This window comes from Bos grunniens, chromosome 19, assembly GCF_055505025.1.
Source record: "Bos grunniens cultivar Pamir isolate PY7600 chromosome 19, Bosgru_T2T1.0, whole genome shotgun sequence".
NCBI lineage: Eukaryota > Metazoa > Chordata > Mammalia > Artiodactyla > Bovidae > Bos > Bos grunniens.
This window is the reverse complement of record NC_141183.1, coordinates 45353298-45377232: the sequence shown is the minus strand read 5'-3', so window position 1 is coordinate 45377232 and position 23935 is coordinate 45353298. Positions and strand designations below refer to the sequence as shown.

The following is a 23935-nucleotide window of genomic DNA, read 5'->3' as shown; positions in this document are numbered from 1 at the left end:
CAACCATTTGTCTCTCACGGTATTTTGTTTTCAGATTTTTTTCTTTAAAAATAATCTATTAGTTTTGGATCACAAAATATAGGAAAGACACAAAGGTGATGCCTGTGACCACTTGGCTGCACTTCCTTTGCATTAACTCTTTTTTAAAATCCCAGACCTGTGCTACCCAAGCATTCTCTCATATCCTAACAGATACAGAGCATAGTATCCGACCACGTGGAAACCTTAAACACACACCCTGCAGCGATGTGGGATCCCTTCCAACTAAGTCTTCCAGCTCACTTTTGCCAATATTGCAACTGCACTGGTTATTCCAACTGTGTCCTAAAGCTCATGAACGAATAGGTCCCAAATGATGCCTGCACAGCCCTCCACTTTTTTTTTTTTTGCCTCCACCTTTTAAAAGTCCTTTCTTAAACAGCTGGGCTTCCCAGGTGACACAGTGGTAAAAAATACACCCACCACTGCAGGAGACGCAAGAGACGTGGGTTCGATCCCTGGGTCGGGAAGATACCCTAGAGTAGGAAGTGGCAGCGCACTCCAGTATGCTTGCCTGGAAATTCCATGGACACGAGAAGCCTGGCAGGCTACAGTCCATGGGTTGCAAAGAGTCAGACAGGACTGAGCCTGCATGCTTCTTAAACAGCAGTGACTAAGGCCCCTTTGCTGTACCCAGTCTTCTAAGGCCCAGGCTGCCTGTGGCACCTGGATGGCAGCCCCTAGGGGTCCCCCACATCCTAGGGTGGCGATGGAGGAAGGGCAGGCCTGGCCAAGCATGAAGAATAAGTAGTCAGTTTTATTGGGCTCAGACTAGAAATCCACGAGTCTTGAGGACCTCTGTGAATTTGTCGGTTTTCTTCCTCTATGTTCTTTTCAGCCTGCTCCATAGCCTCATGAGCTGCTGCTTTTTCCAACAGCGGATCTTGGCCGTCTCCTTTCTCTTCTCCTCCAGGGTGGCTCTTACCACCTGGTGGTACTTGCAGCCAGCCTCACGAGCCAGACACCCTAGGTGTAGGCGAACTTCGGAATAGGCTTCAGACGTACAGCCTTGAGGGCAGCGGGAACCACCATCGGCTTTTTCTTTTCGTAGGGTGGCGGGATCCCGTCAAACACCTTGAGGTGGCCCGGAGCGGCTGGGCCACGCTTGGTCCTGTGGGCCGCCTGCCTTGCACTGTCTGCCAGAAGATGTGTCTGGGGGCTCGGAAGTGGTCGGGGCCCCCAGAGGTGTTGGTGTTCATCTGCTTGCAGAGGAAGGCCAGGTACTTCCGTGTCCTTCTGTGGAAGCTGTCAGCACTGTTGATGCCCTCACAGTGCAGGACCACAGCCTTCCGGTCCAGAAGCACCTGCTTGGCCATGACGGCTGCCCGGTGGCCCAGGAGATGGCCTTGGCCATCGAGCCCCAGGACCTGCCTCTCCATCATCTTCAGCAGCCGCCTGGGAAAGCTGTTTTCAAACTTTTAAATAGTTGATTTCAGCTAATTTTTTGAGGATCTTACTAGAAACCTTGATATTCCTAATGTACCACACCAGGTTCTCCATAGATCATTATTCCCACAGGATTTGAAAACATGTAGCGTATTTAACACTCAGTGTGGGGAACTCAGTGCAGGGAAAAATAAGTTATTTCAGAAAACCAGGGCAGGAAGTCTTAGTAGCTCAGCAAAGAAAAGAAAGCTATTAACTGCTTCTTTTATCTCCCACTTCCCCTTCTGTTACCCATTTTCAAAACAGTCCAAAAATCTGTTTGAGAATAATTTGTTACTGCAGTGTCCTTTTGCGTCCTGTGTGTGTGCGCGCTCAGTTGTGTCAAACTCTTTGTGACTGACCCCCCCCCGCCGCCCCGACTGTAGCCCACCAGGCTCCTCTGTCCTTGGAATTTGCCAGGCAAGAATGCTGGAGAGGGTTGCCATTTCCTTCTCCAAGGGATCTTCCTGACCCTGGAATTGAACCCATGTCTCCTGCTTTGGCAGGCGGATTCTTTACCACTGAGCCACCCGGGAAATCCATTATAGTGTCCTAAGAAAAGGTTAAATCCCAAGCTGGAGAAACCTAAAAAGAAATGAATAATTTGAAAATAACTCATAATTCTATTTACAGACAACCACTGTTAACATTTGGTGTATCCTTCTAGACATATTATTTTGTCAAATTGAAAAACTACTGTATAGTAGTTTTGCAACTTTATATATGCTTTTTTCTTTTGGCTCATGTTACATCATAAGCATATATTATGACAGATTTCCCATGTACAGTCTAATTTTTAATCCAGAGGTGAATTAAAATTACCTAGATACTTACAGAGCATTTGTTGGTAGCAGGCTGAAAAGTATTGACTCAGATATGTCAAAATACAAAACAGAAGCAAAGCTCTAGAAGCAAAACTAAATAATCAACCACCAAGGGGGAAAAAGCTGCACATATATTTGTGTGCAAAAGACCACATATTTACATTGGCTTTTTAGTCATCTTTTCTCAAACAAGTCTTCACAAATTGTCTTTAAGCACAGCACTCTGAGAGCTGCTTGTTGAGTCCAAACTCACTTGAAATATAGTAGGAAATGAGAATTCATAAAAGCATTTGGAATTAATGTTAAACTCAGGGAGCTTAATTAAAAAGTGTGTGAGTGTCACAGAAGGGCCCAGTTTATTTCTGTCTGGGATTTTTTTTTTTTTTCTCCAAGATAGAATGTGATGTAAATTTTACTTGGATAGAGAAGAACTGTTCTTATTACTAGAAACCTGGTAAATTATATGACTAATTTGTGATCTCAAAAGCCAAACAAATGTAGGACAGGCTTTGGGTTTGTTTTTTGGGTGGGGGGAGTCCACTGGGATCTTAGTTCACTGACCCGAGATCAAACCTCGGCCCTGGCAGTGAAAGCACCAAGTCCAAACTCCTGGACTCCCAGGGAATTCCCAGGACAGGCTTTTATTATTATTTCAAGAATATTTATTAATATTTATCTATTCATTTGTCTGCACCGGGTCTTCATTGTGCCATGTGGGATCTTTGATCTTTTCATTGCAGCCTGTGGGATGCAGTTTCCTGACCAGGGATCAAACCCTGGGCCCCTGCATTGAGAGCACGCAGTCTTAGCCACTGGACTACCTGTGAAGCCCCATGCTTTTCTTGTTGAGGGATATCTATGAATCATTTATATTTGCAGTTGTTTTACTTTGTTTGCATTTGCCCCCGTTAGTCATAAGACCTTGAGACACTTAACTTTCCCAGTGCCTCACTTTCCTTCCTATCTGTACAATGAGGATAGGGATAGGACCTACTTTATTTGGCCACTGTGGGAATTAAAGGGAGAAATGTATTTAAAATGTTTAACACAATGCCTGGGACTTATGAGCTGCTTAATAAACGTTAGCTGTAGAACTAATACCACTATATCATTCAGGGTGACCTCCCCTACTTTCCCACTGGCATCTAATTCTTGAAACGTCTCCTCTCTCTTCCAGCAGAAAGGGCTTTTTGAGCTCTGATGGCAGTTTGTGGCTGTCCCACTTCCATAAGAACTTAATACTTTTTACTTTAGTTACGGGGGCATGCAACTCTCTCCTTTACTAGAATGACACAGTTTTCTGAGGTCAGGATCATGCTTTATTCATCTTTATAACCCTAGTTCCTGGCACATACTAAAGCTCAGTAAATATTGAATGAGTGCTTTTATGAATGTTGTGGGTGTACTTTTGCAGACATTCATTTAGATTGTTCGTGGCCTTGATTATATTCACCCTATTCACTAATGCAGATAATCACGAATTAAACATTTGTTTTGTCATGATTTGGTTATTTGTTGCTACATAATAAACTATGTCAGAGCATAATGGCTTAAAAGGCTTGCTTAGTGTTCTGGGGACTGACTGGGGCTCAGCTGGGCAGTTCTCCTGATTTTGCTGGCAGCTCTTCTGTAATTGCAGTCAGATGGCAGCTGAGGCCGGAATGTTCAAGATGGAATATTTACTTACCTGTTTGGAGCCTAAAGTGGTAGCAGGGCTCAGCTGGAATGCTGGCGTGGCTGGGCCTGGCTGCCAGGCCCTCTTTCTTCCTCCCACCCCTCACACTTTCCTCCCCCGCCTCACACTTTCCTCCCCCCTCAACTTGGTCTCTCAAGAAGGATAGCCATGCTTCGTAAATGGCAGGACCCCTGAAAGTGCAAAAGCAGAAGTTGCCAGGTCATCTTAAGGCTGCAGCCTGGAGCCAGCACAGTTCAGCTCCTGCCTGTAACGATGCACGGATGACTGCATTGCTAGTCACCGCCCAGCCTGTATTCTCACCGAGAGGTCTCTACGAGGATCTGAGTGCCACAAGGCATGGTTTATGGTTCCCTGGGGCCATTAATGTAACAGACTGCCAAATCATATAGTAAAGTTTTCCTTTTGAAAGTTTAGTAAGCGTTTTTTAAGAAAGCCTAACTGTAAGAGAGACAAGAAGGAAATGTAGCAGCGCTTTTGAGTCCATACATGAAGCAGACAGTTCAGATTTTCTGCCACTTGACTGGCTTTGTGACGTGGGCAAGTTCATCTCTCTGATTCCTGTAGGTCACTCACCTACAGATGATTTCTTCATAGGGTTGTGGTAGAATTTAAGTGAGAGCACGGCTATAAGTACCTGGTACACAGGTGTTCGGTAAGTGGGGACGGCTGCTATATTGTTATTATTGCCATTATTATTACTATTATTATTAATGACTTATGTCTTGATGTCAGTGTGAAGACAAAGAGCTAATCCTGTGAACCCAGAGGGAACATTTTGGTTAGCTTCTTCAATTTCAGTTGATTACTTTGTATCTTTGTCTTTTATTTTTGATTCCTATGTTCTTGTTAGCTAATCATATTTAAAGCCAGCCTCTAATAATTTTAGTTTCCTATAAGCAAAACAGTTGGGAGTATAAATTCTTAGATTAAAGTTGGAGGATAAAAATTCTTTTCTTCTGTAGTCATGAAAATCCATGGTTTAGAGGAGATTCCAGTTACTTCATTTCCTGAAACACAGGCATGTTATATTATAGACAGAGCTACTATATATTGCCACTTAAGACCAGAGATGTCTTAAATCAGATTCTACACAGGCTCTTTGATATTTTAGTAGCTAAACTCTAGAGCAAAATCAGTATCAGTCACTATTGTCTTGGAGGGCTGTGAAGTATCTTTTACTAGGGTTTTGTATGGCTTTGTACTGTTACATAAGCTTATTCACTTTTTGAGAACTTCTGTAAAACTTTAAAAGTTGCTTTGGAATTAAAATCAACTGCAGTGAAAAGTTTGTAAATTTTAATGGTCTGTTATACTAGAAGTTTTAGTAGAAAATTGGTTCTGAATATTGTTAATCAATATAAATAATGTATATTACATTTCCTTTCTGAGACCTTGAGTTATGTATCATTTGTATCCTTCTTAAATTTACTTTGTTACAAATTGTAACAGTTGTTTTGCCCTGAGTGGTTGTCTACCACACCTTTCCTTATGCAAGGACAAGAAATACACATTGTGGCAGGAAATGTCTTCAACCAATCACTTAACTTTACAGGTTTACCAGAATGCCTTAAAACGGATTCTGGGGGACTTCCCTGGCAGTCCAGTGGTTAGGACTGTGCAGTTTGAATGCATAGTGTGTGTGTGTGTGTTCCCTGGTTGGGGAAGTAAGGTCCCTCATGCCACATGGCCAAAAATGAAAAAATAATTTAAAAACAAACAAAATGGGGTCTGTACGCACTAAGCAGCTTGGTGCCTGGACAGACCGTGAACCTTTGAGTCATGCTGTTTTCTGGCACCGGGAGGCTGTGGGGAAGTTTTTTGGCTTCTTTGAGCTTTTTCTTCAATGTAGACAGTACAGACCCACCTCTCACAGTTGTTGGGATGAGTGAACAAGCTAACAGTGAGCCCACTGGACCATGGTGCCACAACAAGTACCAAGAAATTCACTCAGCAGTGAAGTCCACATTTTAAAATTAGTTGTGTAAAAGCCCAAGGAATGACCTTGATTGGTTACATGATTCGATTAAAGGTGACTGTAGCTTTGAATTAAGAGCTATTTCTGGGAGAAGAAACTGGTGCCAAGGAAGTGTCAAGTTTGAAACAGTGGTGGTCCAGGATTTATGAGCAAAAAGGAGTCACATTTACAATGAAATGAGAGGAGGTGAGTTTGGAAATGGATTCTCCCTTCTCGGGCCCTCTCACTGCTTTGTGTTCACACATTTCCTTTTTTTCTGAGGTTCTGAAACAAAACAAAACGTAGTGGGGCTCTGCAGCAGCAGCAGGAGCTTTTGAATTCTTTCTAAAGAGGAAGTTGACTTTACCCAACCAGTGCACTTCCTGTGTGTGTGGTATCCGTTAGGGAGAGATGCAGGACCTCCTTGGTACAGCGCTCGACTGCAGAATTTCCTCTTGCTGGTGGCGGTGGGGGGTCGAACTGTATTTCAGAGCTCCAGTTTGTCGTCTTTGTTTATCCTGGTATCTGTGAGGTCTGTGTGAATCACCTTGTTACCGTTGCAGGTTCTGATCCAATAATTCGGGATAGGACCTGAGATTTTCCATTTCTAACCATATTCCAGGTGAGATGTATCAAAATCCTAAGGCATTCTTTCCCTGGTTCTTTTTGAAAGGTTTTAAACACATACATGGGGTGGGGGGGCTTCTCTGGTGACTCAGACGGTAAAGAATCTGCCTGCAATGCAGGAGACCTGGGGTCAGGAAGATCCCCTGGAGAAGGTAATGCCTACCCACTGCAGCATTCTTGCCTGGGAAATCCCGTGGGCAGAGGAGCCTGGCAGGCTACAGTCCATGGGGTCACAAAGAGTCAGACACTGCTGTGTCCGACTGACACACACACACAAACACATACACGATTAACGTAATTGTAATGAACAACACTTAGTTGCTAGTTTTTATGTATGTTAGGGCCTGATTCTCAGGTACCTGATCCCACAGTTGGGTGATGTGCTAAAGCAAGGACATTTTTAATATAACCCTCTTATTTTTTTAAAGTTCTCTAGTAACTTTACAGAGATTAATAGCATTTAAACTTGTTAGAATTTCTTTGTTCTTTATGATTTAAGAAATTATTTCACTTACTGCACAAGCAGCGTTGTAACTTACGTTAATGTTGAAAGGAGAAGAAATTGTTTCTACAATCTCCCCAGCCAATCAAACCATTTTTTCGCCCGTATTTCTTTGTAGCCCTTAGATGTGGGCATTTTTTGTTTTCACATGCTCGTGAACATTTCTGGGTAACTTTTTTGTTCTTAATGGTTTTATTTTTTTGGCTGTGCTGGGTCTTCATCGCTATGGGGGCTTTTCTCTAGTTTTGGGGAGTGGGGGCTACTCTGCAGTTGCAGTGGGTGGGCGTCTCAATGCAGTAGTTTCTCTTGTTGCTGAGCACAGGTTCTGGGGCCCACGGGCTTCAGCGGTTGCGGCTCCCAGGCTCTAGAGCACAGCCTCCGTAGTTGTGGTGAACAGGCTTAGTTGCTCTGCAGCATGTGGGATCTCCCCTAATCAGGGATTGAACCTGTGTCTCCTGCATTGGTAGGCGGATTCTTTACCCCTGAGCCACCAGGGAAACCCCTGGGCAACAATTTTGTATTCTGGTTTTTAATTTTAGTGTTAGAGAAGAAATAGAAAGTTTTCAAAATTTCTCTGTTACCTGTTGAAATATTGGGCTTTATCCACATTTTGATACATTCTTTTCTTGGTGGATTTCTCTTAGCCTTCAAATGCTCTTTCTAAGATCAAGTTAGCAAAGGGTTAGGGTAATAAACATAATATGTCTTAGGAAATTAATATAATATTTGCAAAGTACAGTATGAACTTGGTTATGAAGTTGGTTAGATAGCATCACCAACTTAAAGGACAGGAATTTGAGTAAACGCTAGGAGATAGGAGAGGAAAACCAGCATGCTGAGATCATGGGGTTGCAAAGAGTTGGACACGACTTAGTGACTGAACAACAACAAAATGTGAGCTTGCTTAAATTCAGCTGACTAGTGTATAGTTAGAATTTTCCTGTTAAGTGAGAAAAGGTGAATTGTGTGTTATCTGTATGCTTAAAAAGACAATCAGGTGTCTGTACAGACAGCTGACTTGTTTTCAGAATATCTGTGAGATGTAAGGATTTTTCTGTCATTATCTCCTAGAACAACCATTCTTAATCTGGGCTCTGAGGACCGAGGGTAGTGTGTCTCAAAGCATGGGCTGCAGAGTCACAGGTGTGCTTGTGAAAAAGGAGGACTCTGCCCGTACGTACGTTCCCCTGACCCCTTCTCCAAGCTAGTTCTGGGGTGGAGCCTTGCTATCTAAGCTATAACAGATTGTCTGATACGTGATTCTTCTGCAAACCAAGTTTCAGAATTACTGCTCTGGGCAAGCCGTGGTTGGGATCTGAGGGACTTTGTAATCTCTGATATTGAATCAGTTTCTTTTTGGTAGGGATTATTCATTTTTTCTGGGAAGGTCTATAAACCTCTCATTGAAATTCACAGAGGACCATGACTCAAAGAGGATGACGTCATTGTCCCAGAGGTGTGCTTTGAACATCTTCTGCTTCCTGTGAACCTTTTGGATTGTAAATAAATTCTTAGGTTTTTTTGTTTTTTTTAAACCATAATGAGGACATTTTGTCCACAGTGTTGTTGTTGTTGTTGTTGTTTTGCGCTTTTTAAAGCTATCATTTCTTTTCTACTTTTCAGTGAAATGAATTTTTTTTTTTTGGCAGGGGGAGGGTGGGCCTCATGGCATGTGGGATCTTTGTTCCCTGACCAGGGATCAAACCTATGCCCCGCTGCAGTGGAAGCATGGAGTCTTAACCACTGGACCGTCTGGGAAGTTCCAGTAAAATAAATTTTAATCGCTTCCTAATCTGATTTTTTTCTTTGGCACTGAAACATTACTATTTCCAAAAACTGCTTTGTGGAGATAATATTATTGCTAATGTTTATTTATTGAAAGCAACAATGTGCCGATTGTTTTACCAAGTGCAGGATGTAGACTATTTAATCCACAAGCAGCTCCATCGGGCGAGCGTAATTATCCTCATTTGAAGAACAAGGGCATTGAAGCATGGTGTATTTAATTATTAATAGCCTAATCCGATTGACCTCGTCTGTGAGTGATGGGACCAGGGTGTGAGGCTGTTCTGTCTCACCTGAAGGCAAACACTGAGCAGGTCTGCACAGATGAATCACATTTGGTTTACCAGTGACTGGAAGGTGATGTTGGGGTAGTGCCTTGAGATTATTATGGGTGATGCCTGTGGATCAGCCTTTCCTAGAGATTCTGAGTTTTTACGTTATTTCGTTTCAGATCAAGGAGAGTGCATCCCAGACAAGAGATGTCCTCAAACAGCATTTTAATGATTTAAAGGGAACGCTTGCAAAGCTCCTGGATGAGCGATTGGTGACCCTCTTGCAAGAGGTGGACACCATTGAGCAGGAGACCATCAAACCACTAGATGACTGCCAGAAGCTGATAGAACACGGAGTTAACACTGCAGAGGACTTAGTCCAAGAAGGTGGGAGTCCAGGGAGCCTGTTAAATGCGGCCCATTCAGGTCGACGTTGTGCTGGTTTCCCAGGGCACCAGCAGGCTTCCTGCCATCTCTGGGTGCTTAGGCTGTTCGTACCTTGGGAAGGTTTGTGATAATAGGATAACAGGGGTACAGTGAGGTATCCTAGGGTAAGTTGCAATTCATGTACTAATTATAGTAATTTACAAAACACAGTAAATGATCTTTCTTATGGTTCTATGATAACAGTCTCTCATTCTTAGTTAACACAGCAACTTTGCGATCATTTTGAATCTGTTCACGTAGTCTTCAAGGGTGTTGATGATTTAATTCCATTGTTATTTTTAGAAGGTTAAGGAGTAGGATTGGTGTTTACTCCTGAGACTGTAGTGGTTATATTCCTGAATGTAGTCAGTTACTTTGGTTAAAGCGTGCCCAGTTCTTCCCTTGCTAACTTCCTGCCTCCACGTCTGTCTACCTTCTTTCCTTCCCTCCTGTAGGTCTTTGTCAGGTACATTAAATAAAAAGGTACTAGTTCTGCCCTTTGGGGTTCACAGGCCGGTGAGAGAGGCACATATGGTGAGAGAGATCTAAGACCTCATGGGAGCACAAAAAGAAAAATGCTTAGCTCTGGAAGAGGGTGGGGTGGCTTCCAACAGGAGAACTTCCACAAAGGCTGAAGAAATTCATCAAGCAGGCAAAAGAGGAAAAGGAGTTCACAGCAAGACTGGAAACAGAAGTCATGCCAAGAATAAAGTGAATGGCATATCTGGGAGGTCTTGAATGAAGTCTTTTAGGCCACAGAGTTACATTAAAAAAAAAAAAAAAGACACTGCCAACAGTTTGGAAACTGTATTAGGAGTTTTAAAGAACTAAAAAGTGCCTAATGAGAACACCATGGCAGCAGTCCAGATAGGAAATGACAGAGGCGTGACAGATGAAGGTAAAGCAGAGCAGGTTTTAAGATTTTTTGGACGTAGAAATGATTGGTGATTTTACTGAGCTCTTCCTGTTGGTGTTGGCGATTGCCCAGTTATAGGATGGAGGAGGAAGAGAAGGGTTTGGGATGACCCAGGCCAGTGTGGTTTTAGATGACTGGTGAACTGTACCATTGACTGACTCAGGACATGAAGGGGGAGGGTGAGTGGTTAGACAGTTGGTTCTGGGTATGTTGAGCTTGAGGTGCTAAAGATATCAGGAGCTGGAAATGTGGGTATGATGCTAAGGAGAGAGATCCTACCTGGAGATGTGGAGTGGTGTGTACAACGCATCTGAATCCATGGGAATAAGTAAAGTCATCAAGAGAGAGCACAATATGATTAAAATGACTCCTTGGGATGTTCATATTTCCACTCTTTCTCTGTACTTTCTTTTTTAAAAATTATTAGAGGATAATTGCTTTACAGTATTGAGTTAGTTTCTGCCATACCTCAGCATGACTCAGCCATTGGTATGTATATATATGTCTCCTCCCTCTTGAACCTCCCTCCCACCTTCCACCCCATCTCTGTACTTTCAAATGGTTCAGGCTCACTCTTACTATTCTTAGAATTTAGGTTTACCTGAACTATGACATTTTCAAAGACCCGTCTTTCTTTCTCCATTAAAAACATTAAAGTAAAAGTTACATTTCAGTTAAAAAAAAAAAGGGGGGGGGGAGGGTGCAATATGAGATGGGAAGGCTGTACAAGGTGGGACTCTGAGAGATGCCAACATTTAGAGGTCAGTTAAGGACAGAGGACTCAGGGAGGGAGCCTGAATGCCGTCCATTCTTCATTGAGTGCTGTGCGTGGCACAGAATAAAAAGTGTGTATGGCTCGCAAGTTGTCACTTCAGCCAGAAGTCAGTCCCCTTTCTGGTCTCACTTAGAATATAGTACTAGTGTTATGTGTACATGCTGATTCCACTTCCAGCTTCTCTTCAAGGACAAGTGTTTATTTGCCACTGACCATAACAGTGCGTTTGAGAAAATTCTTTTTAGCAGGACTGCAGAATGTCTTTCCCTGGGGGCTCAGCATTTGGAAACAGACTCAGCAGCAGTTCAGCACAGGTCAAGAGTGTGTACCCATCAGCATGAGGCCTAACCAGTGATTTTATTTTAGAAAATAAAATCCTTTGAGGCACATACATGTTTGTTACAGCATCTGCTGCTAAATTTTTTTTTTATACTTCAGAAATATTTTTAAATTTCAAACTTTTTCCTCCTTTCCCTTCCCAAGGGATAAAAACTTATTTATGGAATTGTGAGGATTCTGAAGCAGTGTTAGTATGCCTCTGTTTTCCTTTTGGTGAGGGGTGGGGTCATTGTTATGTGGTCTCAAAACACTTGAGTGACTCCAGGGCACAGTCAGACAGAAAACCGTTCTGGTAGTGTTCTTTAGGGCTGCGGAAGGACAGGGTCCCTGGGGACCTGGCCATACACTTGGTTGATAAACCAGGTTTCCACTTGCAGAGCAGAATCTTTCATCTCTGGCAGAATGCAGCCACCATGTACCCTGTTCCTCTGTGTTTCACTTTAAAGTCACTGCTGAAATAGTTCCTACACTTGCTTTTGGGGAATTTGTGACATCACATAAGAATCGTTTTCAAGAGATGCGGAGACCCACCTAACACAGGTGACCGTTTTTCCTGTACTGGTTCTCTTATCCCTGATTGTAGGTGAGCTCGCCATTCGGGGAGGTATAGGAGAACAGAATGAAAAGCTCTGGAGCTTTACCAAGAAAGCCTCGCACATCCAGCTGGACAGGTGAGAGCGCGTGTCTCTTGGGCTTAAACTGCTTTTCTTTTTTTTCTCTCTCTCTCCCTCTCTCCTCTTTTTCCTGTTAAAAATTATGATTCAAGGAGATAGTATATTTTTCAAAGTTTCACTACCCATTACCAGTATTACTAGTGTGGAATAGTCGGGATTGTAATCTATGAAATAGAACTACTACAGATTTTCTTCAATCCTAACATGTAAGAGAATCATTAAATTTTAAAAATTCTGGACATATCATTAAAACTGAGTCATGGCTCAGACCACAAGGTCCTGCTGTTTAGCACAGGGAATTGTATTCAATAACCAATGATGGACCACAATGGAAAAGAATATAAAAAAGAATGCATGTAGTATGTGTAAATGAATCACTTTGCCATACAGCAGAAATTAATGCAATACTGTAAAGCAACTGTACTTCAGTTGAAACAAAGAAAATTGAGTCACAACTCAGTAAACCAAATCTTTTGACATAAACTTGACAGTTGTGATCCTATCCCTTTTCATCCCCCACTGCCATTAGCATTATTTACCAGCGGCTCCTGCGTCCTTACAGCATGTGACTGATTGAAAATGTTGCTTGTTGGGAAGCCCCTGGCTGTGCACTGGTTAGGATTTCATTCTCTCATTGCTGAGGGCCTGGATTCAACCCCTGGTTGGGAAACTAAAATCCCACAAGCCACACGTTTGAGTCAAAAAATAAATAAGTGAAATGACAAATAAAATATTCTTTGTTAATTTGTTAAAAATTGATGTATAGTTGATTTTCAGTGTTGTATGTGTTTTGGGGTATACAACGTGTGCTGTGCTTAGTTGCTCAGTCATGTCTGACTCTTTGCAACCCCGCGGGCTGTAGCCCACCAGGCTCGCTCCTCTGTCCATGGGGATTCTCCAAGCAAGGATACTGGAGTGGGTCGCCATGCCCTCCTCCACGGAATCTTCCTAACCTAGGGATTGAACCCAGGTCTCCCACATTGCACGCAGATTCTTTACCGATTGAGCGTCCAGGGAAGCCCACTACAACATAGTGATATGCAATTTTAAAAGCTATACTCCCTTGTATTTTTAACTCTTGGTTAAAAGTCTCATAAACATGAGCTTTCTTTCCTCAGCCTACCAGAAGTGCCTTTACTAGTTGACGTGCCTTGCTTATCTGCTCAATTGGATGACTCAATTCTTAACATAGTGAAAGACCATATTTTTAAACATGGAACGGTAGCATCTCGCCCACCGGTACAGATAGAAGAATTGATAGAGAAACCTGGAGGCATCATCGTACGGTGGTGTAAGGTATGTAATTCAGAACTGTAGAAGTGGCTTCAGCATTATGAATTTGAGTTTTAGGGGCCTTTACAATTTTTTTTATTAGTTACTGTTTTCTTCTCTGCGTGAACAAAAGTGCCTTTTGCTTTACAATTAAGGTCATAGGGAACTTGAACTAGCTGTTGCTTTGAGATGAACAGTTTTGAAGGTACTTTTTAAAATCTCTGTATCAAAACGTTTGCCATCACACATTTCCCAAACGTAACTTGGTGAGTTGAGAATTGCTCCCATTTCTGTTTATTAGAAAAGTTCAGAAGGTATTAGTGAATGTTGGCTGTTGGATATTTTTCTGTTCAACATTGAACTAGTACCTCTGAAATAAAAGTTCAAAAGTATGTTCTTTTCCCCCACACTCTCAGCATTACCAAGAATTTTGTGTATTGGTCATATTAAGCATGTGATAAGTCATATTATGCATGTGAATTACCATATTTTAGATAAAAACCATGTCCAAGTGAGTCATAATATCTTGGCTGTTGACAAATACATCATTCAGAGGTGGGTGGTCAGCTTCTGGAAACTTTTCTTAAATGGGATTTTTACTTTTGTTACAAAATTGTTTTTCTTGTTTTTGATTAATTTTTTATTCTTTTCATTGTTTTTAATGAAATTTTAAAAATGAAGCCTTTGTACAGAAGAAAGAAGTAGATACTTCTGTTGGTTCAAAACAAAGACTCTTATTGTATTTCTGGTTTTTTTTGCCTGTCAGTTCTTTTGTTATAAGTATTATTATTCATGCTTTCTTGCATACACATTTAAGATTTTCTAAAGTATATACCTAGCTGTAAAACTATGAGGTAGCATATTAGATCTATACTCTACCAGGAGATAACCAAACTCTTCCCAAAGTGATTGTCCCCGAGTGTCCTTCTCCCAGTGGTGTACACATGCCTCTTACTCTGCATCTTCACCGGTACTTGGCATTGTCAGACTTTATATCTTTGCCAGTGTAGTACCTCATGGTGGATTTTGACTGCATTTTCCATACTACAAGTTAGGCTGCATATCTTTATATATTTTCAGCTGCTTATATTTCTTATTCTGTAAAACACTGACTCGTGTCTTCTATGCATTTCCCTTGCTGGCTGCCTTGTTTTCTTTTATAAGTTTTACATATTACATTTTACAAAGTCCTTTATATATTTCAGATATTACCTCTCTCTTAGTTACATGAATAATGTAGTTGTGGGATGCTTGTCTTTGAATTTTGACTGTCTTATCTTGGGCTTTATTGTGTAGGAAACACATCGATACTTCAAAGGAAGCAGATCTGTTCATATCACACCGGGGTTATAAAGCACGTGGTTCAGGGACTTGTGGCAGTCCAGTGGTTAAGAATCCGCCTGCCAGTGTAGGGGATGCAGATTCAATCCCTGGTTGGGGAACTAAGATCCCACATGTCTAGGGGCAACTAAATCCAAGTGCTTCAATGAAGACTCAGTGCACCAAAAAAAAACCAAATAAAATAAAAACACATGGTTCAGTAAGGAAAAGAAGGGAAATAATGATGTCATATTTTCTCTGAGCTTCCTGAGACCAGCTCATATTCAGCATATGGGCCTGTTTGCTCAGTCCCAAAGGCCCCCATTCAGAGTTAGGTTGTAATGCTGAGAGAAGTTGTTCTCTGACTTCTGCCTAACATAAAGCCTTTCTCCCCAGGTGGATGACGACTTTACCGCCCAAGATTACAGGCTCCAGTTCCGTAAATGTACTTCCAATCATTTTGAGGATGTATATGTAGGCTCTGAAACGGAATTCATTGTGTTGCACATAGACCCCAACGTTGATTATCAGTTCAGAGTCTGCGCCCGAGGAGACGGCCGACAGGAGTGGAGTCCGTGGAGCGTCCCCCAGATCGGTCATTCCACACTGGTGCCGCATGGTATGCCGTTGCCCTCTTACTCCTGAAACTTTCCTATGTATGAAGACTTGTATTCTTTGCTAAAAGGCAGCCCACTGACAACCCTTTTTCCTAAGGATAGACCCTGAATTGATGGAGAATGACATGAGACACATCTTTTACTTCCTGCTCAGATTATTTCATGTGGATTTTGATAAATTTTCATTCATCCCCAAATGGGCTAACCAGGTGGTTCAAGTGGTAAAGAACCCGCTTGCCAATGCAGGAGATGTGGGTTCAATCCCTGAGTTGGGAAGATCCCCTATAGTAGGAAATGGCATCCCACTCCAGTATTCTTGCCTGGAGAATCCCATGGACAGAGGGGAGCCTGGTGGGCTACAGTCCACGGGGTTGCAAAGAGTCAGACACGACTGAGCATGCATGCACACGAGGTTCCCCAAGTAGTGCCAGATAGGAGTAGAAACGTCCCTAAAAGCAAAGGTTTGTAAATATTGCCTTAGAAGACTGCAGTATTTAACCCAAACCTTCAATGTATATCTTACTAGGGGCTTTTTTTTTTTTTTTTTTTTTTTCAAAAAAAGTCTTATGATTTGAAATTGATCTCTCGTATTACTTTTTAAAAATATTTAGACTCATTTCTTAATTACCTTTTAGGTTGGAATAAGCTCAAACATGATTTTATTGAGTAGTAAGGGATAATGCTTGTTTGATCTTCCTTGCCACAAATGTGCAAGAAGAGACTAAAATCTTTGTGGTATGTAGGATTAACCATGACACCCTATCACTGAATTTTTCCCTTTATTGAACTTGCCCATGACTCCTAAGAGTGGCGTCTTCCACTTCCAAGTTTTATTTAATATATCTGTGTCGAAGGTTTTCCCCAAATGATTCTAACAGTTTTCAATATCTTTTGCTTTTTAAAAAGAGTGGACAGCTGGCTTTGAGGGGTACAGCCTGAGCAGTCGGAGAAACATAGCACTTCGTAACGATGCCGAGTCGTCCGGTGTTCTCTACTCCAGCGCGCCCACTTACTTCTGTGGGCAGACGTTAACATTCAGGCAAGTGGATATTAAAAGATCTGACTCTCAGGCCTTGGGCAGTAGCGGGAAGTACTCAGAGCATCCAGGAGCTTCTGGTCTAAAGAGTCCTGAGTTTATTCTGTCATTTCTAGGCAGTATTACCTTGGAGCCATTTCCTTATTTCTCTTTGCTTCGCTTTTCTCATATGTAGTCATAGGGTTATTATGAGCATGAAGTGAGATAAAGTGTTTAAAATGCCTTCCTTTGCTTGATAACATAGTGCACCATGGTGTTTAGGTCTTCTTTCCTCCTGGTAAATAGAGATAAACAGAATATCTCTCAAAAGTCCATCTTAAAAATTCAGAGGTCCCCAATTTTTTTTTTCCTTTGTGAATCCAAAAGAGCAGGTTTCAGTGAAAGACAGCCTAAGGAAACGTACTGTGTGTAGATACATGTGGTATATATGTTTAGTCTTTGTAAAATAAAGTGGAAAACAAGCCTCTCCTGCCACCAGTTATTTTCTATTTCTTCACCCATTGCTCCCTGTCTTAGAAAAATTCCCTTTTCCTTGTTTTCATGTTTGCTGAGATACATTCTCTGTAGTCCTGTTTCTAAATAACTTTTCCTGAGAACCAAAGCCCAGTTTTGATTGAGGAAAGTAAAGCTCGCCTGATGTTCACCATACACCCCTCAGTGTAGCAAGCTCTCCTCTAGGTTTTAAGTCGTGAGAATCGTGGGATTTTATTGTGAATGCTTGTTCCGGGTTACTCTTGTTCTCAGTCTCTTGTATAAGGCATGGAGAGTATCTGAAAGTTTTCTCTAAGCTAATGTTGCCATGTTCTCCACCAGCCAAGTCATTTGAACCGTCAGCATGATCAGAATGCACTAGTTTATGCTTTGTCTCATTTCTGACACCTCCCCTTGCCCCTTACGTTACAATGAAAGAATGACTTAATAACCAGAAAAATACTGACAGAGAAGTAAGGAGTCTAGTACCTAACATCGACTTAGTTATTCCCCGGGTAATCAGTTTTCTGAACTAACAAATCTCTTCTCTGCTTATGTCCCTTGTTGATAGAGATATTCCCATTAGTGAGTCTTCTGAGCAGAAGGGACTTCTGTATAATGACAGGGCTTCCTGAGTTAATAGGTTCAGGCCAGATATCTCAGCTCATAATAAGAATAATAATCAGTGTAATATTGCAGTTTTAAGTTGCATTTACCATGTGCCAGGTGCTATTCTAAGCATTTCACTTATTGCTTCTCATAACCCAATGAAATAGGTTTAGTTACCCATTTTATGGATGAAGATACTGAGGCACAGGGAAGTCCAGTCACTTACCCAGGGTCACACAACTAGTAAATGGCAAAGCTAGGATTTGAACCCAGTCAGTCTGGGTCCCATGATTTTAACACTGGTCTTTATTGCTTCTTGGGCTTCCCTGTGGCAGGAAAATAATTCTCCTGCCAATGTAGGAGACTTGAATTCGATCCCTGGGTTGTGAAGATCCCCTGGAGAAGGAAATGGCTACCCACTCCAGTGTTCTTGCCTGGGAAATCCCATGGATAGAGGAGCCTGGCAGGCTACAGTCCATGGGGTTGCAGAGTCAGACACGACTTAGCGACTAAACAACAAACAGCGATATTGCTTCTTGTTAGTCTTTTTCATGCCAGAGGGTGGAAATGTACAGTTTCTCCATATCCTTAGCTCTCTTCTTTTCCCGTCTTCTGTGACTTTTCTCGCTTGGTGATGGTGATCGGATGCTCTTCTACCGGTAACTTCTTCCTCTGTGAACCCAGGGGAACCCGGCCAATAGATGACCTACTTAGGTTTATTTCTTAAGTCATTCAATAAATGTTTTTAGGTTACGACATTAGAAATTACACATTGATTTGCATCCACCTCCTTTCTGCAGCCTGTGGCCTGACAGTTGGCCTAACCCATTAGCTCCTCCTTCCTCCTCCAAAGGTGCTTGACTGGGCCCCTCTTGGCAGGTGATTAACTGACAGTTAAGCTCAGTATTACCTTAGTCAGACCTTTGCATTTTTGTCATTTTTCCTTTGAATGTGGATTGAAAATGTTTTCTTTTGTTGTTTAAAGTAATGCTGGTCATTGGCCATGACGGCAGAAGATGTGAATGGTGTGTTTGTGTTGGGGGCACCGTCTTGTGTTTGGGGGGAGGGCGCAGGCAGATACGCCTACTTGAATAAAGGTAAACTTTATCTAGTTTTTTAAGGACTTCATAGTCAGAGGGGTGATTATACTCCTGCAGGCCCTGTCCTGTGGCTCAACCCAGTCTATGCTGAAGTTTCTGAAATGCTTCGAGCTGCTGATGTCAAAGAAACCTGTTACTGGCCAGCTCTTAACAGTCTCTCCAGCCCAGCCTCAGGTGATGCCCGGGTCCCCTCCTTCCCGGCCACTCCCTGACTTCCTGTCTTGAATATTCCTGCCTTCCCTTGCTTCTAAAATTTCCCGATTATACTATTTTTTAAACCATATTTTTACTGTCTCTTCTCTACCACCTCCTTTCTTTAGCTTCCCTTAGTCTGATAAAATATTTGCTGATCTGTAAAGTGTGTAGAAATATCTCAGAATATCACTGTTACTCAGACTTGAGCCCTGAGAATATATTCTATGCATTGGTAGTTTAATATTAAGTAAAGAATCTGGGATATTGAGAAATCTCATTTTTATAAGAGCATATCTGGGAAGAAGAAAATTTTCTTTGATGGTGAGACTTTTGTCTTAGTTCAGAAAATTATTTAATAATTCTTGGTTACTTGTGAATAAAGGAACTTTGTAATCCTCATTTCTCCTGTAAGCATTGTCATAGTCAGCTTATGCCCTATTGTTGCAAATAGCCTTGCTTTGCCCAATGCCAAGGAAGCCCAGAGGGAGAGTAGTCTTCCACGGTTGCTGTAAATGTTTGGCGAAGTGCTTAATTTTTTAAACTTTATTTTTTGCAATTGTTACCTATAATGAGGGCATCCCAGGTGACTCAGTGGTAAAAGAATCCACCTGCCCATTTAGGAGATGGGAATTTGATCCCTGGGTCGGGAAGGTCCCCTGAAGGAGGAAACAACAACAAATATTCTTGCCTGGAAAATTCCATGGACAGAAGAGCCTGGCAGGGTACAGCCCATGGAGTGACAAAGAGTTGGATACTACTGAGTCCATCTATAATGAGCTTTCTGAGCCTGGATAGTGTTTGGAGAGGAGGTGGTGGTGTAAGCTTGTATGTTCTCCACCCTACCGGGCTTTTTCAGTTTGGAGGGAAGTGTGGCTAAAGTTGACCTTGGAGTGTTGGTATTGTTGCAGCACTTGACGACGTTGCCATGTGAGTAATAGAAGCTGATTTTGGTTCTCTAATACATATATATTTATTAAAAAATAAATAAAAACGGGGACTTCCCTGGCAGTCCAGTAGTTAAGACTCTATGCTTCCACTGCAGGGGGCTCCAGTACGTCCCTGATTGGGAACTAAGATCCCGTATGCTGTGCTGTAAAAAAAAAAAAAATATGGAATCTAGAAAGACGGTCATGACGATCCTATATGCAAGGCAGCAAAAGAGACACAGATGTGTAAAGAACAGACTTTTGGACTATGTGGGAGAAGGTGAGGGTGGGATAATTTAAGAGAATAGCATTGAAACATGCACATTACCGTATGTAAAATAGGTGACCAGTGCAAGTTCGATGCATGAAGCAGGGCACTCAAAGCTGGTGCTCTGGGACAACCCAGAGGGATGGGGTGGGGAGGGAGTGGGGTTCAGGATGGGGGGACATACTGTACACATGGCTGATTCATGTTGATGTATGGCTAAAACAACCACAATATTGTGAAGAAATTATCCTCCAATTAAATAAATTAATTAAAAAAAAAATCTTCCTTTTAACAGCCTTCCTTATCCTGGTAGCCTCGGAGGTTACTGTCTTTCTCTTTCCCCATGAGGAAATGAGAGCAGAGAGAGACTGACTCATCAATATTTAAATCCTGAGCGTCTCACCCCAGTCTGTGCTCTTAACCACTGTGCTACCCTGCCTTTCACAAGTAACATGATGTGGTAAATCGAGTGGTAAATCAGCTGGCTATTTTTTGTTAACTTTTTTCTTCCAAGAACATCAAAAAGTAAAGTTCCACTAGCACTTTCACAGGTCCTCCCCTAGGCAGTGTGGCCAGGTTTTGGTAGCTGGTACTGAAATTGACAACCCTTGATTATATCCTTGCCCTGGGACTGTGTCAGTGGCGACTGTCAATCAATGGGACGGGACGAGGGGGGAAGTCATGTTCCAGTTACTTATTGTTGTGTAACAAGCCACCCCCAAACTTAAACAACTCTAGTCACTTATTTAGCTCAGGAAACTACAGTTCGCAGAGTATGGCAAGGACAACTCATCTCTGCTTATGTGGAGTCAGCTGGGGTGGTTTGACCAAGGATGGTGGATCGACTTCCAAGATGACCTGTTGACATGGCTGGCAGGTTGATTCTGGCTCCTGGGGCCTCTCTGTGGACTGCCTGTGCCTGCTCATAGCCTGCTGGCTGGGTTCCAAGAATCAGCATCCCAAGAGGTAGGAAATAGAAACTGAGAGCTTCTTAAGGTCGAGCCTGGAGACTAACCCAGCATCATTTCTGCCATGCTTTGTTGCTCAACTGCTCACAGAGTCCAGATCCCAGGGAGGAGACGTAGACCCTGCCTTATTTATTGATATTTTTTGCCGTGCCTTGAAACAAGTGGGATCTTAGTTCCCCAACCAGGGATCAAACCCGTGCCCGCTGCCCAGTCTTAACTACTGGACCGTCAGGGAGATCCTTAGAGCCTGCTTTTTTTTTGTTGTTTTGGTTGACCTTCCTTGACCAGCACTCAGACTCACCCCCCGCAGTGGAAGTGCAGAGTCTTAACTGCTGGACCACCAGGGGAAGTCCCTAGACTGCTGCTTGATGGAGGAAATATCAATGAATCTGGGGGCTTTCTGTTAGAAATGCCATGGTTGGTAGCTGTTAGAAAGGGGTTTCTTGGAATATGTGCATTTGGTTTAATGCTTGCCTTGTTTGAACATTAGCATTACCTTTGCTGAATGAATTTAAGCTGGAGGAGATCTCTATTTTTCTGTACAAGCTTGGTCTCTGTCATTACCAAGTGTATCTTTAATACTAATTACTACCTCTTCATATCGTAAAAAAAACAAAAATCTCAGTCTAATATAATTTTATCTGGTAAAATCCCAGCTGGGCATAATCTCTACTAGGATTAGGAAGTTAATTTAACTATAGGGTCTTTGAAACCTTATCACTTTCTTCTTTTATTGAGACAGTGCCCTGTCCCAGGTGAATACAGCTTTGCTGGTGTTTTCTGTTTTGTTAGAGTGATCCCCTCTGGAGGCTTGATGTGTAGTTCTTTCCGGGTGAAGCTTGTGTCTTATTACAGGTGTGGGGTATGTTGTCAGACAGAAGTTTTCCCCACAGACCTTTTATTATAGACTTGGATGAGATAAGACAGGTGGTTCCTAAGTAGACTAAGGATTCTGTAGTTTTTAGTTTGTTTGTAGAGAGAGGATGACATGAAATCATGGAATCATATCTGCTTTGGGATGTTCACAAGGAGTTATAACCATTCCTTACAGATAATCTGAGGAATATTTCTTATACTTTTTTCCTATCCATATCTCTGTCTGAAACTGCTTTTCTAAAATGTAAGGACAGTTCTCTTGCTCACCTGAGGTCTTTCTGAATGATGCTGACCATTTCATTCAACGCTTATTCCACTCTGATGGTATTTACACTATTTGGTATGGTTGGGAATGCAAAGTTTTTAAAAAAAGAAAAAACAAGAACCTTTGGCTAATAGTTTATAAGTTAGGATAAGAGAGATTCTGAGGAACTTCCCTGGTGGTTCCGTGGCTAAGACTGTGCACTTCCAATGCTTCCGTTGCAGAGGATATGGGTTCGATCTCTGGTCAGGGAACTAAGATCCCACATGCCGTTCAGCGAGGCTAAAAATAAAGAAACTGGTAGCACCGTAGCACCATTAAAAAAATATGATTAGACAGTCAAACCTTAAAAAAAAAAAAATCCTGAATGCTGTGAGATATAGGGGAAGGGAAATTTACTTCTAGATGAGGGGATGATGAAGGCTTTATCTCAGAGTTAGAAAGGACAGTTCAGGTAGGGAAATAAAGCAAGAACCAAAGATATGGAGGAGGGAAAATATGGAGAACAGGAAGTAATTGCTATAAATGGAGTTAATAGAGACAGGCACATAGAGAGAGCCCCAGAAAAGTAGGATATTCTTAGTTCTGAAGAATTTAATGAGTTAATGTCTATAAATCCTCATTACATGCTCAGGAGGTAGAAATGTTATATAGATGAGGAAACTGAGGTGTAAAAAGATTAAACCACCTGCCTGAGGTTGTACAGATTCTTTTGGGGGGGATTCATACCGTGAGGCATGTGGGATCTTAACCAGAGATGGAACCTGTGCCTCTTGCAGTAGAAGCGTGGAGTCCTAACCACTGGACCACCAGGGAGTTCCGTGTACAGATTCTTATAGTTATCCTGAGATTCAGATCCTGGCAGTCCAGCCCCGTAGGTCTCTCTCCGCTTGGACCTAGAATGTGACAGGAAGCCATTGGAGGACATTGAGCAGATGAATGAGGTGATCTGATGTGCGTTTTACAGGTGGTTTTGGCTGCTGGGTGGAAAGAAGTCTGGAAAGTGGTGAAGGCCTGGAGACCAGTTAGGAGGCTGGAGAGGAGGGGCAAAAATGTTAACCAGAAATGAGGGAAAAGCTGCGCTCAGCATTAAAGGGTTAATCTTGTTGACAGCTCAACCTGGACCAGAAGTTAGTGATAAGTGGTCAGAATCTGGGTTTATTTTGAAGGAAGCACTGACAGGATTTATTGACAAGTGGTTGTAGGGTATGAGAAAAGTGTAACCTCCGGGTTTTCGGAGTAAGTAACTTAGGGTAGAATTGTCATTTACTGAAGTAGGTGAGGCCTTTTGAGGAACCTGTTTCTGGGTGAATATCAGTTTGTTCTTTCACAAATTAATTTCCTTATAAGACATTTAAGTGAAGATGTGGAGTGGACAGTGAATATACAAGTGTGGAGTTAAGTGGAGAAGACCAGGCTGAAGATACTAGTGAGAGGTTTTTTTTTTTTAGTTTTTTTTTTTTTTGTCTGCACTGTGCAACATGTGGGATCTTTGTTCTCTGACCAAGGATCGAACGTGTACTCCTTGCATTGGAGGTGTGGGTCTTAACCACTGGACTGCCAGGGAAGTCCAACTTCAGAGGTTTTAACATGGTGGTTTAGTCGCTAAGTCATGTCCTTCTCTTGGCGACCCCATGGACTGTAGCCTGCCAGGCTCCTCTGTCCATGGGATTTTCCAGGCAAGAGTACTGGAGTGGGGTGCCATTGCCTTCTCGAGTAGATGCATAGCAGTACCTTAGTTCTGAATTCTTTCCACTTCTG

The 23935-nt window shown here is 42.2% G+C and overlaps 1 protein-coding gene, 1 non-coding gene and 1 pseudogene across 4 annotated transcripts in view; 2 read left to right on the top strand and 1 right to left on the bottom strand.

Annotated features, from left to right (window-relative positions):
- Positions 1-23935, top strand: part of CRLF3 (cytokine receptor like factor 3) — an 87193-nt gene that overhangs the window by 5564 nt on the left and 57694 nt on the right. For all 3 annotated transcript variants that reach the window (XR_015148228.1, XM_086360218.1, XM_086360216.1), the window contains exons 2-6: positions 9304-9511; positions 12164-12251; positions 13373-13550; positions 15243-15465; positions 16370-16502. Coding sequence is in view for 2 of the 3 variants with exons in the window: in XM_086360218.1 (XP_086216344.1) it covers positions 9304-9511; positions 12164-12251; positions 13373-13550; positions 15243-15465; positions 16370-16502 (830 nt within the window). In the remaining variant the exon portion in view is untranslated. The remainder of the gene's footprint in view (positions 1-9303; positions 9512-12163; positions 12252-13372; positions 13551-15242; positions 15466-16369; positions 16503-23935) is intronic.
- On the bottom strand, positions 668-1421 carry LOC147352510 (large ribosomal subunit protein uL13 pseudogene; annotated as a pseudogene).
- LOC147352509 (small nucleolar RNA SNORA30/SNORA37 family) lies at positions 20605-20735 on the top strand. Its single transcript, XR_015148492.1, has one exon. It is a non-coding gene; the product is annotated as a small nucleolar RNA SNORA30/SNORA37 family (small nucleolar RNA).